Source organism: Dama dama, chromosome 13, assembly GCF_033118175.1.
Source record: "Dama dama isolate Ldn47 chromosome 13, ASM3311817v1, whole genome shotgun sequence".
NCBI classification, from domain to species: Eukaryota; Metazoa; Chordata; class Mammalia; order Artiodactyla; family Cervidae; genus Dama; species Dama dama.
The window spans coordinates 53,398,437-53,414,553 of NC_083693.1; the positions used below are offsets into that span (position 1 = coordinate 53,398,437).

Sequence of the window (16,117 nt, forward strand, 5' to 3'; positions counted from 1 at the left end):
TACATGCAGTTGCATCTGGTAGGCCAGGTCTTTACAGATTTCGTTTTGAAAGCATATTTTTGTATGTGTGTGTGTTTGTACATTATTAAGGAATGAGTGTTTTGACTTTCCAGAACAATAATGAAAGTTATAGCTGTATGTTTATGATAAAGACCTTACTAGGTTCTTATTATCTTTTTTTTTTTAGGAACTTAAGAGATTTCAGAACTTTGTAAAATGCCGTCCTCCTTTCGATGTTGTCATTGATGGGCTCAATGTTGCCAAGATGTTTCCTAAAGCTCGTGAATCTCAAGTTGTAAGTACAAGTTTTGTTATTTCACATCTCTAGAAATATATATTGGACTCACTATGTGATCTTCCTTGGTTCTCTTACTTCTCCATTTTCCCTTCCTCTAAAAGTAAGCTCTCAAAAGTGCCACAGTAACCAACCGGTCATCTAAGATTCACTGTTTTTGTTTCTGACAAGTAAGTGGCTCCTACTGGCTGGGCAAGAGTGAGAGATCCAAAAGTCTATGTAATAAAGGGCCAGTTCAGCCTTTTTTGTGTAACCGTTAGGTAATCTTCTAGGTCTCTACTCTTTGGGTTATTCTATCTTGTCCCTGTGGATCACATCCCTCCACTTGAAATGTGTCAACTTATAGTATTAAGAGGTATTAATCACTCATTGGGGCTTCCCTGAAAGCTCAGTTGGTAAAGAATCCACCTGCAGTGCAGGAGACCCCAGTTTGATTCCTGGGTTGGGAAGATCCACTGGAGAAGGGATAGGCTACCCATTACTCACATTTGTATTCTTCCAGACATACTAAGTTCATAAATTAAACTAAGTATTTCTTTTTTTGGTAAGGTAATCATTTGTTCTATCAATTTCTAAGTGTCCTAGTAGTTTCTAATAGGAATATTAGGATTTTTTTATAGCATAGTAAGCAATTATTTTAATTCTCATTTTTACAGATTAGAAAATTAAGGCCAATTTTGTATAGTACATCCTTCGAAAGCAGTCATAACATCAAAATTTGATTGTAGAGAGCTCCTGGGTTTCAGACTTGTGGCTCTTACCACTGGCAGTCTATGGCCATTTATCTGTAGTTAAACTACTATTTTGTAAAAATTGCTGCCAACTTAAAAGATTTTTCTCAGAGATGCTATCAATACTGATCCAATTTGACCATTTATACTCAGAAAAGCTTGCAAGTACTCACAAAGGACAGGGTTGATTTATAGAAATTTCTTTATATGCCTTTCCTTATTTTTATGGTCAAGTATGTACTTTTTACTCCTTTATTTTTAAAGAGCACAAAAGTAAGTTGAAAACATTTTTGTCTCTTAGGTACTTGAAGGGCCTTTTGAAGCAGTAACATTGACAAAGACAAAGCCAGAATAGGAAACATGAAACTATTATCACTAAGGCCTGGTAGAGCTCAGAATCAGAAGGGTTCATTCCCATCTAATCTGTGAGAATAAAAAGTTTCTTGTTTGTGTACTTTTTGTTTGACTTTCAGCTTCAGACAAAGCAAAAGATTAGCTTGCCAGAAATATGTAGCCCAAATGGGCTCACTTCTGCCAGTACCATGTTGAAGATGTTGTAGTGGACACATCATCGAGCTTTGTGGGAGAAAACTGTGCACATTTTTGAAGATTTTAGCAGATTTTGGCAAGTACAGAGGCAGAGAACAAATGATGGGCCAGGGAAATCATGACGTCTTTCACTACTTTTAGCTTTTACTCTTTAAATAATTTAATGTAAGCAACAGCTTATGTGACAAGTAGTTATTATTACCCAGCTTTTCAGAGAACTTGTGGCAGTGCACCGGCATTATATTTGGGAAATTTCAGCTTGAAGACTCAGCTTTAAGAGACACCACCTGAGTAGCATTTAATAACATTTTAAATAGCTTTAAAGGAGCATTTTAGATAAGAAGTTAAGAACGGGGATTCTGGAACCAAGCTCTTTATATTCAACCTACCACTTTAAATTGCTTTCATAGTTTGAGTGATTTATTTAACCTCTCTGTGCCTTACTTTCCCAATTTGTAAAACAGACCTAATAATAGTACCTATCTCTTAAAGATGTTGTGAAGAATACTTGGTACATACTAAGTACCTAATAGGTGTGACTATTATTGATTACTATTCAAAGTAACTTCCCAAATGGAACAGTAATTCTTGCTTTCAGTTATCCCCTGTTGAGTAGTTTAAGATTTTCTCCTGTTATGTCATCCATGTCAATGGAGCTAAAAGGAAATAACAAATCTCTGCCTTAGTGTTGGATTTAGTATTAGTGTTAGACTCTAGGTGAGGTACTCAAATAATGCTTGGTTGAGAATTGAAGCCAGTTCCATCAAAAACTTAAGAAAAATTTAAAGTATAATTTTAAGAAATGTTATTTTCTTATGATTATAAAAGTAATGCATGTTCATTGTAGAAGATTTGGAAGTTACAGAAAAGAAAATTATATATAATCCTAACATTCAACTATAATCACAGTCAATGTTTTATTTCCTTGCAGTATATTTCTATATTTTTTACCCTAAGTGAGCTTATATATCTATATTTTAATTTATAGTTGTTGAAAACTCTGAATAAAAGTGAAACTATAAAGGAGTAAGAGAAATGAGGAATGTTTTAAAATATTTGAGATGAAAGGGCCTTTGAAGCATATATAAAATTCAGGAACCCTAATGGGAAGAATAGAGAAATTTGCTGGACAGTAAAAAAAATACTATAACATTGTTTAAACATAAAAACAAACTGAAAAAAAAATTGTAACACAAATGATAAAGGGCTAATTTCCTGACCGTACCAAGGTTTCTTAGAAGTAAGTCTGTAAGAAAAAGAAGAACCAAGTAGTAGAAAAGTGGTTTAACCTTATTCATAATTATAGTTATGCAAATGAAAATGTTTGTCTTCTAGACTGGCAGAAATTTAAAAGTTAGTAGTATCCAATATTTTGATTGGTTTAGAGAGCTAGAGAGGAGGGTTAGGATTCAAAACCAAAAACCAAGAATTAGGATTCCTAATCTTTTCCTTTGTGCACACTTGAAGACAACTATATTTAAGAGAGAGAAAAAGGACAAATGAGTAGGTTAAGAATATTTCTTTTCTGGGCTATTTTATTAAACTTTGTTTACAAATTTTAAAAATGTTTGAGCATTTTTAGATGCTGTTAGGTACAGTGTTTTTTGGTGGGTAATTTGGCAATAACTTTGAATGCCTAAAAGGCTGAAATTCTTCTATTAGGAACTGTTATATTCACACTAGTATATAAAATTTTATGTCCCAGTGTGTTAGTTACAGCATTGCTTGTAAGCAGAGAAGTCTAATCAACTTAAATATCTATCAGTCTAGGACCTGATATATATTGAAACATCTATTTTAAATGAATGAGATAGATCTGTATGTACTGATATGGAATGAGTAATGAGCCAAAGTAAGTGTAAGAAACGAGTTGTATAGCAACTGTATGGCCCCACTTGTGTTCAAAGCAAACCAAAGGGTTACTCATATATAAATGTTTGTTAGGTAAATTTGTATATGACTGGAAAATTCCAGAAGTTAACACATAAAAACTTTAGGATAGTTAACTTTAGGAATTGGGGATATAGTATAAGACAACAAGAGAATTTCAATTTTGTATTTTTATTTTTAAAATTTTCTTTCACAATGAGTATATATTTAAAATTTAAAACTTATCATCAGGAAAAGTAAAAAGGCATTCTTGGTAAATATTCTAAAATAACTGTATCTTATGGATGTACCACAGTTTTTTAATCATTTGCCTGTTGGTGGGCATGTTAGATTGTTTCTCGTTTTTCACTATGGTAAATAATGCTTGGAAGAAGATCTCAGGATGTTTCAGATGATTTCTTGAAAATAGATTCCCAGAAATAGGACTCTTGAGTCAATGGGTATGGATAATTTTAAAGGTCTCACTATATATTACCAAATTGCTTTCCAAAATGATTGAAGCAATTTATATTCCCACCAACAGTTATAAAAGTGCCCAAATAGGATACATTTATTTAAAGTTGCTCATTACATGATTGCTTCAACTATTTAGTTGCATTTGTGCTATGAATCTGCTAAGTGAATAGAGCTGGACAGTTTTTAACCAGATTCCTTAGCTGAAACATTTTAAAAATTTGTAAACAAACATTAATAAAATAGCCCAGAAAGGAAATATTCTTGACCATTTTATTTGTCCTTTCTCTCTCTCTCTCAATATGGTTGCCTTTAAGTGTGCACAAAGGAAAAGATTAGGAATCCTAATTCTTGAATTTTTCATCTTTGTGTGTGGAATCTTCCAGCCTTTTTCTGTGGAATAATGTACAGCTCATTTATGTTCTTCTCATGAACTCTCTGCATTATATGTTACAAATTCTACTTTGTCCTTTTGCATTAATGGTTAATTATATAGCCAGCATTGTTCTCTGTAAGTTCATAAATAAGAAGAGACCATTTAAAATTCATTACTTAGGGAGTAGCACCTTGATCATATATCTTGAACTCAGAACCTACAGCTTAGGGGTGATTGAGATTTAAGGAACTAAAAATAGTTCTGGTTGTGAATTTATTTTCTCAATTTTCAAACATATCTTTTTATATTTGGAATTTTTTGGAAGTCAGATTATATCTTATAATTGATGTCAGTAGAAACTTGCCAGTTACCATGCAGAGTTGAGACTTAACTGGTGGTTGCCATTGCCTGAGAATGTGCAGGTTTAGCTGTACACAGCATGTGTTTTCTTTTCTTGGAAGTTTTAATTTTTTTATTAAACTTTACTTTATATTGGAGTATTAGCCAGTTAACAATGTTGAGATAGTTTCGGGTGGACAGCAGAGGGACTCAGCCATACATATACATGTCTCCATTCTCCCCTAAACTCTCCTTCCATCTAGGCTGCCATATAACATTGATCAGAGTTCTCTTGGTTTACACAGTAGGACTTATTAGTTATCTGTTTTATATATAATAGCTTGTTTCTGCTCATCCCAAACTCCTAATATATTACCCCCTTCTTCCTCTCTTGTAACATAAGATTGCTTTCTGTGGTTGTGTGTCTGTTTCTGTTTTGTAAATGAGTTCATTTGTATCATTTTTTAGATTCTTCATGTAAGTGATATCCTATGATATTTGTCTCCGTTTGACTTAATGTGATAATCTCTAGATCCATCCCTGTTGCTCCAAATGGCATTATTTCATTGCTTTTGTGGCTGAGTAGTATTCCATTGTATATGTACATCACATCTTCTTTATCTGTTCATCTGTCACTGGACACTTAGGTTGCTCCCATGTCTTGGCTATTGTAAATAGTGCTGCTGTGAACGTTGGGGTACATTTATCTTTTCAAATTAGAGTTTTCTTCAGGTATCTTCCCAGGAGTGGGATTGCTGGATCATATAGTAACTCTGTTTTCAGTTTTTTAAGGAACCTCCATACTGTTTTCCATAGTGACTATACCAGTTTATATTCCCACCAACAGTGTAGGAGGGTTCCCTTTTAGAGAAACAATCTTAAATAGATGATAAACCAACATAATTTAGAGTACAGTGAGATTTAGACGGGACTAGCCTTGACCCTTTCTAATTCATTTGTTTCTCTCTTTAGTTGCTAAGTCTTGTCCAACTCTTGCAATCCCATGGACTATAGCTTGCCAGGGTCCTCTGTCCATGGAATTCTCCAGGCAGGAATACTGGAGTGGGTTGCCATTTCCTTCTCCAGGGGATCTTCCCGACCCAAGAATCGAACTCAGGTCTCCTGCATTGCAGGCAGATTCTTTACCAACTGAACTATGAGGGAATCCCAATTCATTTGTTTAATAAAACTTGCTACTCACCTTTTAGATGTTTTTCAAGAGTTAAGTGTATTCTAAAAAAAAAGAGTTAAGTGTATTCTGCTTTTAAACAGTACTTTTTTTGTTGCACTTTTTCAGAAGAAAGGTTTTGGTTTGCATTTTTACTTTTGAGAAGAAAGAAGGGTTCTGAGTAGCTGGTAGATTAATTATATGGCTTTCATTTTAAGAAGAACAGAGCATCTTGGCAGGGAATTCCAGTGTAGAATCAGTTACTGTTTACTGAGCACTGTTCAGTGCCAGGTAAAAGGTTTTGAAGTGTGAGGATGTGTCTGCAGGCTGATAAATGCTATGAATGCTGGAACATGACTAGGCTAATGCTTATGTTATGTAAACAAGAAAGTCATAGTATACTTTGCATCCTTTTGTCCATGACAGTGATTCTTGTGTTTATATTTGATTCTTTTCTTAAAAATTTACTTGGAATGTCAGAATGGAGAATAATGTTTACCCAAAATACATGGGATAAGAATTTTTTTAAAAAAATTCTAAGTATTACAAAATGGTTTTGTAACATTTTCTCCAGAACATGTTGTAATTTTGGAGAAACAGTGACTAGATTAGAAAGTGTTAGGTATGAACCCTTGTGTAACACTTGAGCCAACCTTTATGTAGCACTTAGACTAACATCTCTTTTTTGTTACCTGCTGCAAGATGTAGTGTTTTGGATTTTCTTGATTTCAATTTCTTTTAATTTAATAAACTATGTTTATGGAGCAGCATGGGTTATTTTATGAACAGTCATTTCCCAACAACATGTTATTTTGGCTCTTATAGATACTTTTGAGGAAAAGCACTGCATAAATGAGGCTTAGAGATTAAGTTTAATTAGCTAAATTTAAGTAATTAAATTTAATTAAGTTAGAAATTACGTAGAAATTAAGTTGTAGCCATTTTTTAAAAACTTAAGTGAGTGAGTGATTTTCACCACTATCCTCCAAGGATTGTAGCCTCAGCTACTGTTTTCAGTAACCCAACATCCAGTTGACTGACAAATTTTAATGATCATAATTCCCAAGTATATCCTGTAATCTAACCATTTCTTTCTGTCTTCATTAACATCATCTCTCACCTGAACTCCCAGCTGTCCTCCTTGCTTCTTCATCCTTGCCTCACTGATTTTGTAGGATACTTAGAATAAAAGCCATGTTCCTTTTCATGGATTGTAGTACTTTTCATCATCTTATCTTTACCTCTGTTTTCAACCTCATCTCTGGTTTTTTTTCTTTGCCTTTCACTGAATTATAGATACAGTATAACTTTTCCTGTTTCTCAAACATACCAGAGGTCTTCCCTGATTCTTCTGAAGTAACTACGCTCCTCACCCAACCCCTCCCTGTATTTTCAGATATACAGACTTAATTGTTTCTGTGGTGGATGATGTGAGTAAAGTCATCTAGGACCAGACTACGTCCAGGCAGCCTGCCAGCTGATTGTGAGCACGTGAATTAGCCTAACCTGTAATATGTGGAACAGAATAATATCCAGCTGAGCCAACCCATAGTGTTCTGAGAAAGGTAGTGATTATTTTAACCCAAGGTTTTGAGTGGTTTATCACACAGCAGTAGATAATTGATTTAGTTCCTTCATAGCACTTAGTATCTATAGTTATCTATACATTTCTCTATTTACTTTATTAGTGTCCTCCATTACAATGCAAATGCCCTGAGATTCAATGTCTTGTGTACTTTGCTTGCAGTCATATCCTCAGCACTGAGAAAGGGGCCTTGAACATAATAAGTACTCAGTAGGTACTTAGTGAATGAATGAAAGAATGAACAAATGAATGTAAAGTAATTCATATAACCTGTTAGAAATGACTTAACTGCTTTTCAGGATTAACTGAAAGACTTCTTGAGTTTTACTCTTGGCTGCTTACTTCACGCAGTAGCTGTAGGACCTAGGCTAAGTTATGTAACCTCCTGGTTCCTTTGTAATGATTAAATGAGCTAATTCTTGGAAAGCACTATTGCAGTACCTGGCACTTACTCCAATAAATGAAAAAGGAAAAAAGCCACAATAACCCTGTGAGTGTATTTAGTTGTTCATGGTCTTAACTTTATAAAAATAAAAGCATAGTTTTCTTTTATGATGTGTTTAGTCTCTTAATTTAAATAATTGACTAATCTTGTAGTTTTTTTCAGTTTGAGATCTTAATTCTTTTTGAACCTAAACTTAGTTTGTAAATGGCTAACTTCTCTATAGAGTAAGTAAATAAGAAATATACCAACAGTACAGAGAAAATAAAAGACTGACTATGTTAGTCAGGATAGGCTAGGTAATGCTGCAGTAATAAGCTCAAATTTTCAGTGGCTTAAAATGAACCATTTTTTGTTCATGTTGTATGTCCATTTTAGGTCATCTTTGTTATCACCATTCTGATTCCAGGACCCAGAATAACTTTCTGGAATATCGCCAGTCGCTGTGGCAGAGGGAAAAGGGAAAGTCGTGAAGTACACAGTGACTCAGAGCTTCTGCTCAGTTGTGATTCCAGCAAACACAAGCTGCATAGCTAACCTGAGTTCAGCATGATAGGAAAGACAGTCCTACCATGTATCTAGAAGGAGAAAGAGGATTAGTACTTTTTAACAGCTCTGATGACTACCACACTGAAGTTAGTGATGTCTTGCCTGTTACAGTGGTCAAGTCCAGGAACCAGAAATGAGGTTTATCTTGTCAGCGCAACCTGTCTGTGCCTAGTTCTTTTTTCAGTATCAGATTCCTTTACTGTGGCTTTATGTGAGAAGAACTGATGCTTTTATTGATCCTCTTCCCGAGAATGATCAAGTAGGAATTCTAAAGTCTCTATAATGCATACTTTACACATACTTTCATAACTTTCATTTTTAGGTGGATTTTTCTTTTGAGCCACCAAGTCATCATTCATAATTGGTGATGTAAGTTTGCTTGGGGGGACAGGGAAATACTGAACTTTCACCCAGAAAACAAAAGGATATAAAGTAGAAAACTTCCTTTTTTCCCCCTGCATTTTCCCCTCTCGTTAACCACTTCCCCGTCCCATCATAAACATACCTACCCAGGATTTAGTCCTAATGTTTGTGTTTCTTGCTCCTTTTGCAGGTTGCATTTAGGGTTTTCAGTTTTTCATAAGCTCCTCTAGTGATCGGTGTATAGGGGGAAAAGTACATCATTTTAGTTATTCTTGCTAGCTGTTCCAAACTCTGTTCCCTATTTTTGTAGATAACAGAGAATTGATTTAAAATAGCTTGCACAGAAAGAAAATTTATAATGTAATTTAAAAGAATTATGTTCAGGCATCAGCACCGAATGCTTTCATTCTTACAGCATGCTTAGGGCATTGAATAGAAAGGAGTTTGATAGAAGCACTGCAGAATTTGTTTTGATTGCCATCCCTTTTTGGTTTTACTACAGTGAGAGAAAAATGGAAGAAAGGGTATTAGCCATTAAAAGTCATTCGGCAGTAGCATTTACTTGGCAGTGAGTTCTCATTTTTTTCCTGCCACCCAAGTTATTTTATTTCTTTCTATTGATTTACATAACCCCTTGTAAATGTTTCAATACCATAAAGAACCTAAGATAAAATAAACTATGTTCGGTGTTTTTTGGTATGTGTTTATAAAACCTGGGCATATTTTTTTTTTTTACCAAATTATAGAAATGTTTGGAGTTTGACACCAGCTGTGCTTGAAATTATGTTTCAATAATGTTATAGTGACAAGGAAACTCCGTATTATGTTTGTAAGCGCAAATGTTAGATTAAGTATTGAAGTAAAATTTTTATTACACCTCCTCAACTTTTAATATTCTTCTCTGTGTAATTGTTTCTCCTGCTTAAAGACTAGCTCTTAAGGTCTGGGTTTAGAGGTAGAAGGTGTTTTTCCTGGGGTTTCAGAACTTGGGGGTCATGCTGTTTTTATTGCTTTCAAAGAAGGCTGACCCATGTCTGCGCTGAGGTGTTTGAGTAATTTTTTTCCTGTATTGAAATCTGGAATCAAGAACGTGTCATTTTTCCCAGTTTACTTTCATAAATTTTACTCATTGCTAATGATTGGAGATAAGTGATTGGAGGTTACATCTAAGCATTTTAATTATAGTTAACTACTTAACAATAGTTTCTTTCCAGTGCAATTTAAAAAGTGATTCTTTCAGTGTTTTTAAGGTGAAGGGTTACAGGAACAATTATTAATCCAATTATTTCTAATCCAGGAATGGACTTCACTTTTTACTTTGTAGAATTATATATATTTATGAATACTTATTAGATTTCTTTTAAAAATTCATGTATTTTTAGAGAAAAGAAAATTTAAAATCTTTAAACTTAAGTATTAATGTTTCTGCTATATTTTAGAATATTGATTCTCAAACTTTAGTGTGCATCAGTCTCACCTGGAGGACTTGCTGAAACAGGATTTCTGACCCTACACCCAGAGTTCCTGATTCAGAAGTTCTGGGTTAGGGCTGAGAATTTATATTTTTTATAAATATATATAAAACTTTTTATAAATAAAAAGTTCCTAGGTAATGCTAATGCTACTGGTTTGGGGACCACATTTTGAGAACTACTGTTATATAAAGACACTCTGAAATGCACTCATACTGCTTTACAAAAACAAGCAATTATAGAAGTCACATACTCAAAATTATTAGAAGTCTAAATAATTCTTAGAGTAGGAATCTATTTTTTAAATTAAATATATAAAACTCATTTTACAGTACTGAAACCTGGTCCTAAGAATAATATACTTCTTCCACTTTCAAAATAGAAGTTTGTTAAGTTTCCGTAACCAACAGCTATGTTACCAAGTAGTTATATTGGCATTATGATGATTAAAGTCATTCTGTGCCTAGAGAATAACTTAAAAAAAACAAACAACTCTGTTAAATGGTCCAAAGAGAATATGTTAATTGGGGAGAACCTGAGATTGAAAGTAATTATATGGAATATCAAAGCAGTGGAATTGCATGTTTCTTTATAAGGCATCTGAAATAATCACCCAAATAAGTCACTGTTAGTATGTATTTATAAACCTGAAGATTTTTTTTAATCAGTGGAAACCATAAACTTGGACTGAAACTCTTAAGGCAACTCATCTGGTAGCATTTAAATCCTATTTCTTTGGGATTTAAGTCCTATTTCTTTGGGTTTCAGGAAGGTTTGATGAGTTCTGTCTTCCCTAATTTATTACGTGGGCATGGGTAATAGACCTAATCTTGACTCCTCATTTTAAAAATAGTTACTTTTAGCTAGTCAGGAGTGATTCCCCCAAGTGACTTGGGGAAATAAATAGGCATTAGTGGATGACACCAATCCAGAATTCACTGAACACAAAAAATGGTTCTTGGGCTTTTTTCTTACTATCTATCTTTCACGACATGATAAGTCAGAGAAGTAACATTGCCCTAGGTCAAATAATGCCAAATTGAGGAGGTGCTCTCTTCTATCCACGTGCCATTCCACCCAGTTCACCTGCTTGATATGTATAAGAGTTCTGTCTTGTCATGTGACTGCTAGAATGGTCTGCACCACTCAGAATTATTCTTACATGTACCAATTGCTAATGAAGCGAATGATCAATTGTCAGAAAAGTGGATAATATTATTAGTGAAGTGAGTAAGTAGAAGGATGAGGAAGTCAGGCAAAATTTCTATTATGTATTGGCCTCATGTCATTTTCTTTTCAAATATCCCCAAAAGATATACTCTGCATAGTGTTTGAAACAGAAATTTCCCCAATTGCATTAGTCAAGTGATCACATATCTTAAAACATCATTGTTAGGAAAACAGCGTTGCCAAGTTCCCGTATCTGTTTTCTCTCTGACGAAATCTTAATGGCAAGTTGATTCTCCTCTTGATGTGTCACTGATAATTTTTGTGTGATAACTCTTTAGGGTGTGGTGAGATTGTCTTTGTGAATCATTATTGTGTGTACTTTGCTTCTATGACAGTATTTTAAAACACGCCTCTGAGGAATGTGGTAGGTAGAGTGCAGATATAATACTTGCTTTAACCAAAAAAAATTGTTAAATATTTGTTAAGTCTGGTAAACAGCAATTCCAGAGTGAGTAGTACATTTACTTAAATATGTTTTTGAAGCTATATAAATTATTCTTACCTAATTATTGTTACAGTGATACCACTTTATTCGTTATTAATTTTGTATTAAGATACTTATTTTAAGATAAAAATGGTATTCTTAAAATAGTTTCTATTTCAGACCTTTCATCATTGTAAAGGCTGGTTTTTCTCCCAGTCAGTTACAATTAAGATCAATCGATTAAGATTGATTCAGATCTTAGGTTTTATTGCATTGTTTCATTTAGATATGGCTTTTTTCTCTGGGTATTTTTGTGAAGTATTCACTGCCCTCCAAAGTGGAGATTATTTATTTATAGATTATTTTCTGCTCAACTTTGTTCTATAAGAGATATAAAATGCTTATAATAACATACAGAAAATAAAATAAACTTAAGAAAAGAGCACGAAAGGAAAATAAGCTTAGGAAAAATAAGAGGTTTGAAGTTGGTGCACGAAATTTATACCATGAAGTAAGTGCTCTATTAATTTGACTGTAAATTCTGTTGACAAACTTGAAGATGAAAGCATGATCCTTGATGAGCAGGGATCCAAACTTTTATCTGCCTGCACATCATTCATAAGCACCCCATAACCCCATTATAACATTTCTTTTTCCCTAAAGAAATGCTCAGGGGAGCTAGGCTAGGGACAAGTAGGGGGAGAGAGAGCAGAAAGTGGAGGGGTTTGAAGACATCCAATTCTAAGATTTCTTCCAAGGAAGTTACTTCCACTATAGGATTCATTGATTTGTAGGATTCACATAATTCATGAATTCAAATAGAAGCAAATTGTTCAGGACAAGTACTGTTATGTATTGGCATAAGCCAAAGAGATTTCTCCCGTGGGCCCTAATGGTGCAGTGCATGCCCTTCACAGCATCCTTGTTATGACCAGGTGATTGAGTTGTGTAAACATCAGCCGTAAAGGAATCAGACATGTATGAGCTTGAGAGAGGCCTCCGATTCAGTAATTCAGTATCACTGATGCTCTCCAGTTGGTCAGAAGGCCTGATGGTGGAACTCATGCTTCTTTATCTCTTTGGAAAATGGGTAAGCTGATTTTTCACTTCTGGTCCACAGTAATTCACAGCAGTACTAAAACTTGTTTTAAATTTTTATAGTTATAATTTCATTGCAGTTAAAAAAATCTTGTTGGAAAGCAGATAACCTTAATATATCTCATTTGTAATAAATAAGATTTGAAGATATAGGTGAGTTTGAGTATCAGAATTGCCTTTGGATTTTGTTAAGTGATTATAGCAAGTACCATTTCTTTAATGTGAAAAAAGAAACTTATAAACTCAACATGACATCATTCAGTCAGTAGAGCATTTTTCTCAGTCTTGTCTGAACTATAAATACCAAGAACTTTCTTGTGTGTATAAAGTTATAGAATTAGTCTTAATTGAAGCTTTGCAGTTATATGTAATAGGTCTCCCTCTTCAGAAAAAGATATATACACATTATGGTATGAATGGCAGGAAAACTTGAAAAATTTTTCATCTGTTTAGGGAAGAGGTAAAAGATAGGCAAATCTTACTGGATTTAAGCTTGGAAGATAAATGGAAACAGCAGTTCCTCTTCAAATGGACCAAAATAACCCCACAAAAATATACATAAAATGTTTTATCGATATCTATCTTTTACCAAAATAAGAACTTGAAAGGGGAAATCACAAAGCTGTGTAGTTCCGTGGGTGTGAAAACATTTTAAGTATACCAAATTCTTCTTTCCAGTGTTTTGTTTTATCAGTTACATTTCAGTATCCATCACCTGTTGGTTATCACTTTGACATGTCATCAAAGAGAAAGAATGACATATAGACATTATAATATTTTGTTCCTTACACTTTGATTTCTAATTAAGTCCTAGCTTTAAGGAGTCACTTTGTGCTAGGATGTCAGGCTGCAGGCCTTAGTCAAGTCCTTCCCCATCCCCATGCACACACCCACACACATAGTCACTCATGCTCACAGGGTAGTGTCTAATTACAGGTTCTATTCCTGATTTTAACCTATTCATTGTAAACATTGACCCTGGAGGTGAGAACCACAACAGGGGGTAGCTAACATGCTTTGATTTCTCTCTCTGTGTTAAAAATTGAATGCATTATCTCATGTAATCTGTACAACTCCGTAAGGCAGGTAATATTATTATTTCTGTTTTACAGTGAAGAAACTAAGATTAGTTAGCTTGTCACATTGCTAATAACGAGAGGGTCAGTATTCAAAGTGGTCAGTCGATTCCACAGTCTGCTCATATCCTGATTCTCCTGTACTGCCGTCATGACCTGACATCCAGCTTGGATCTCAAGCTGCCATATAATTCTTTTAAATATATTTTGAAAATAGAGAAATTGGTTACACAGTCTATGGGAAGCTTAAGCTTATTGGGTAATAAAAAGGAGGATTAAGTTACAGAGATAGAAAAAGTAAAGATTGGCTATTCATTCAACTCAGAAGTATAGCATCATCTTATATCTCATGTAAATAGTATTCTTTTTATTGGCATTATTTTTATGCAGAAAAAATTGATATGACATTTGTTCTCTTCATACAAAAAAATTATATACTTCCCCCCCTTTTTTAGATTTTTTTAAGCTTTTTATGAATAAAGTTTTATTTTAGAGTATTTTTAGATTTAGAGAAAAGTTAAAAAGAATATAGGAAATTCCCATATGCCTATATCTAGTTTTCTTTGCCATTAACATCCTCCTTTAGTGTGGTACATTTGTTACAATTAAGAAACCAGTGTGGATACATTTTCTTTACCCAAAGGTCATACTTGCTCAGATTCCCTTAGTTCTCACTTGCTGTCCTTTTTATGTCATAAATGTCCCTTTTAGGAAACCAAATTACATTTAATTGTTGTGTCTCATTAGACTCTTCTTGGTTGTGACAGTTTCTCAGACTTTACTTGATTTTGATGACCTTGACAGTCTTGAGAAGTACTGGTCATTATGTAGACTGTCCGTCAGTTGGGATTTATATGTTTTTCTCATGATTAGCCTAGGGTTATGGGTTTGATATGCAGATGACACTACCCTTATGGCAGAAAGTGAAGAAGAACTCAAGAGCCTCTTGATGAAAGTGAAAGAGAAGAGTGAAAAAGTTGGTTTAAAGCTCAACATTCAGAAAACTAAGACCATGGCATCTGGTCCTATCGCTTCATGGCAAATAGATGGGGAAACAGTGGAAACAGTGGCTGACTTTATTTTTTTGGGCTCCAAAATCACTGCAGATGGTGATTGCAACCATGAAATTAAAAGATGCTTGCTCCTTGGAAGGAAAGTTACCACCAACCTAGACAGCATATTAAAAATCAGAGACATTACTTTGCCAACAAAGGTCCATCTAGTCAAGGCTATGGTTTTTCCAGTGGTCATGTATGGATGTGAGAGTTGGACTATAAAGAAGGCTGAGCACCGAAGAATTGATGCTTTTGAACTGTGGTGTTGGAGAAAACTCTTGAGAGTCTCTAGGACTGCAAGGAAATCCAACAGTCCATCCTAAAGGAGATGAGTTCTGGGTATTCATTGGTAGGACTGATGTTAAAGCTGAAACTCCAATACTTTGGCCACCAGATGCGAAGAGCTGACTCATTTGAAAAGACCCTGATGCTGGGAGGGATTAGGGGCAGGAGGAGAAGGGGACGACAGAGGATGAGATGGTTGGATGGCATCAGTGACTCAATGAACATGAGTTTGGGTGGACTCCGGGAGTTGGTGAGACAGGGAAGCCTGGCGTGCTGCAGTTCATGGGGTCGCAAAGAGTTGGACACGACTGAGCGACTGAACTGAACTGATCGGTTTGAGGGAAGAAGGTTGCAGAGATAAAATGCCATTGCCACAGCATTGTTGTAAAAGTAGACACTATCAACATAATTTAACTACTGTTGATGTTAACTTTGATCACGTGCTGTGCAAGTGTTTGTCAGGTTTCTCCACTGTGAAGTTGTTCTTTTTCCCCCCTTTTCACACTGTAATCTTTGGAAAGAAGTCAGTGTGCAGCCCACACTTAAAGAGCGAGTGGTCATACTCCACCTCTTTGGGGGCAGAATATTTACACAAATTGTTTGGAATTCGTCTGATCCAGAAATTGTCTCTTCTCCCCTACTTACTTATTTCTTTAATAATTTATTTATAGTATTATGAACTCATGGATATTTACTGTATACTTGGTTTATAATCTAATGTTACTTTATTTTGTTGT

At 34.6% G+C, this 16,117-nt stretch overlaps 1 protein-coding gene across 2 annotated transcripts in view; it reads left to right on the plus strand.

Annotated features, from left to right (window-relative positions):
- The window catches only part of PRORP (protein only RNase P catalytic subunit), a 127,815-nt gene that overhangs the window by 51,375 nt on the left and 60,323 nt on the right, over nt 1–16,117 (plus strand). For both annotated transcript variants that reach the window (XM_061159160.1, XM_061159161.1), the window contains exon 6: nt 188–295. In XM_061159160.1, coding sequence (XP_061015143.1) covers nt 188–295 — 108 coding nt within the window. The remainder of the gene's footprint in view (nt 1–187; nt 296–16,117) is intronic.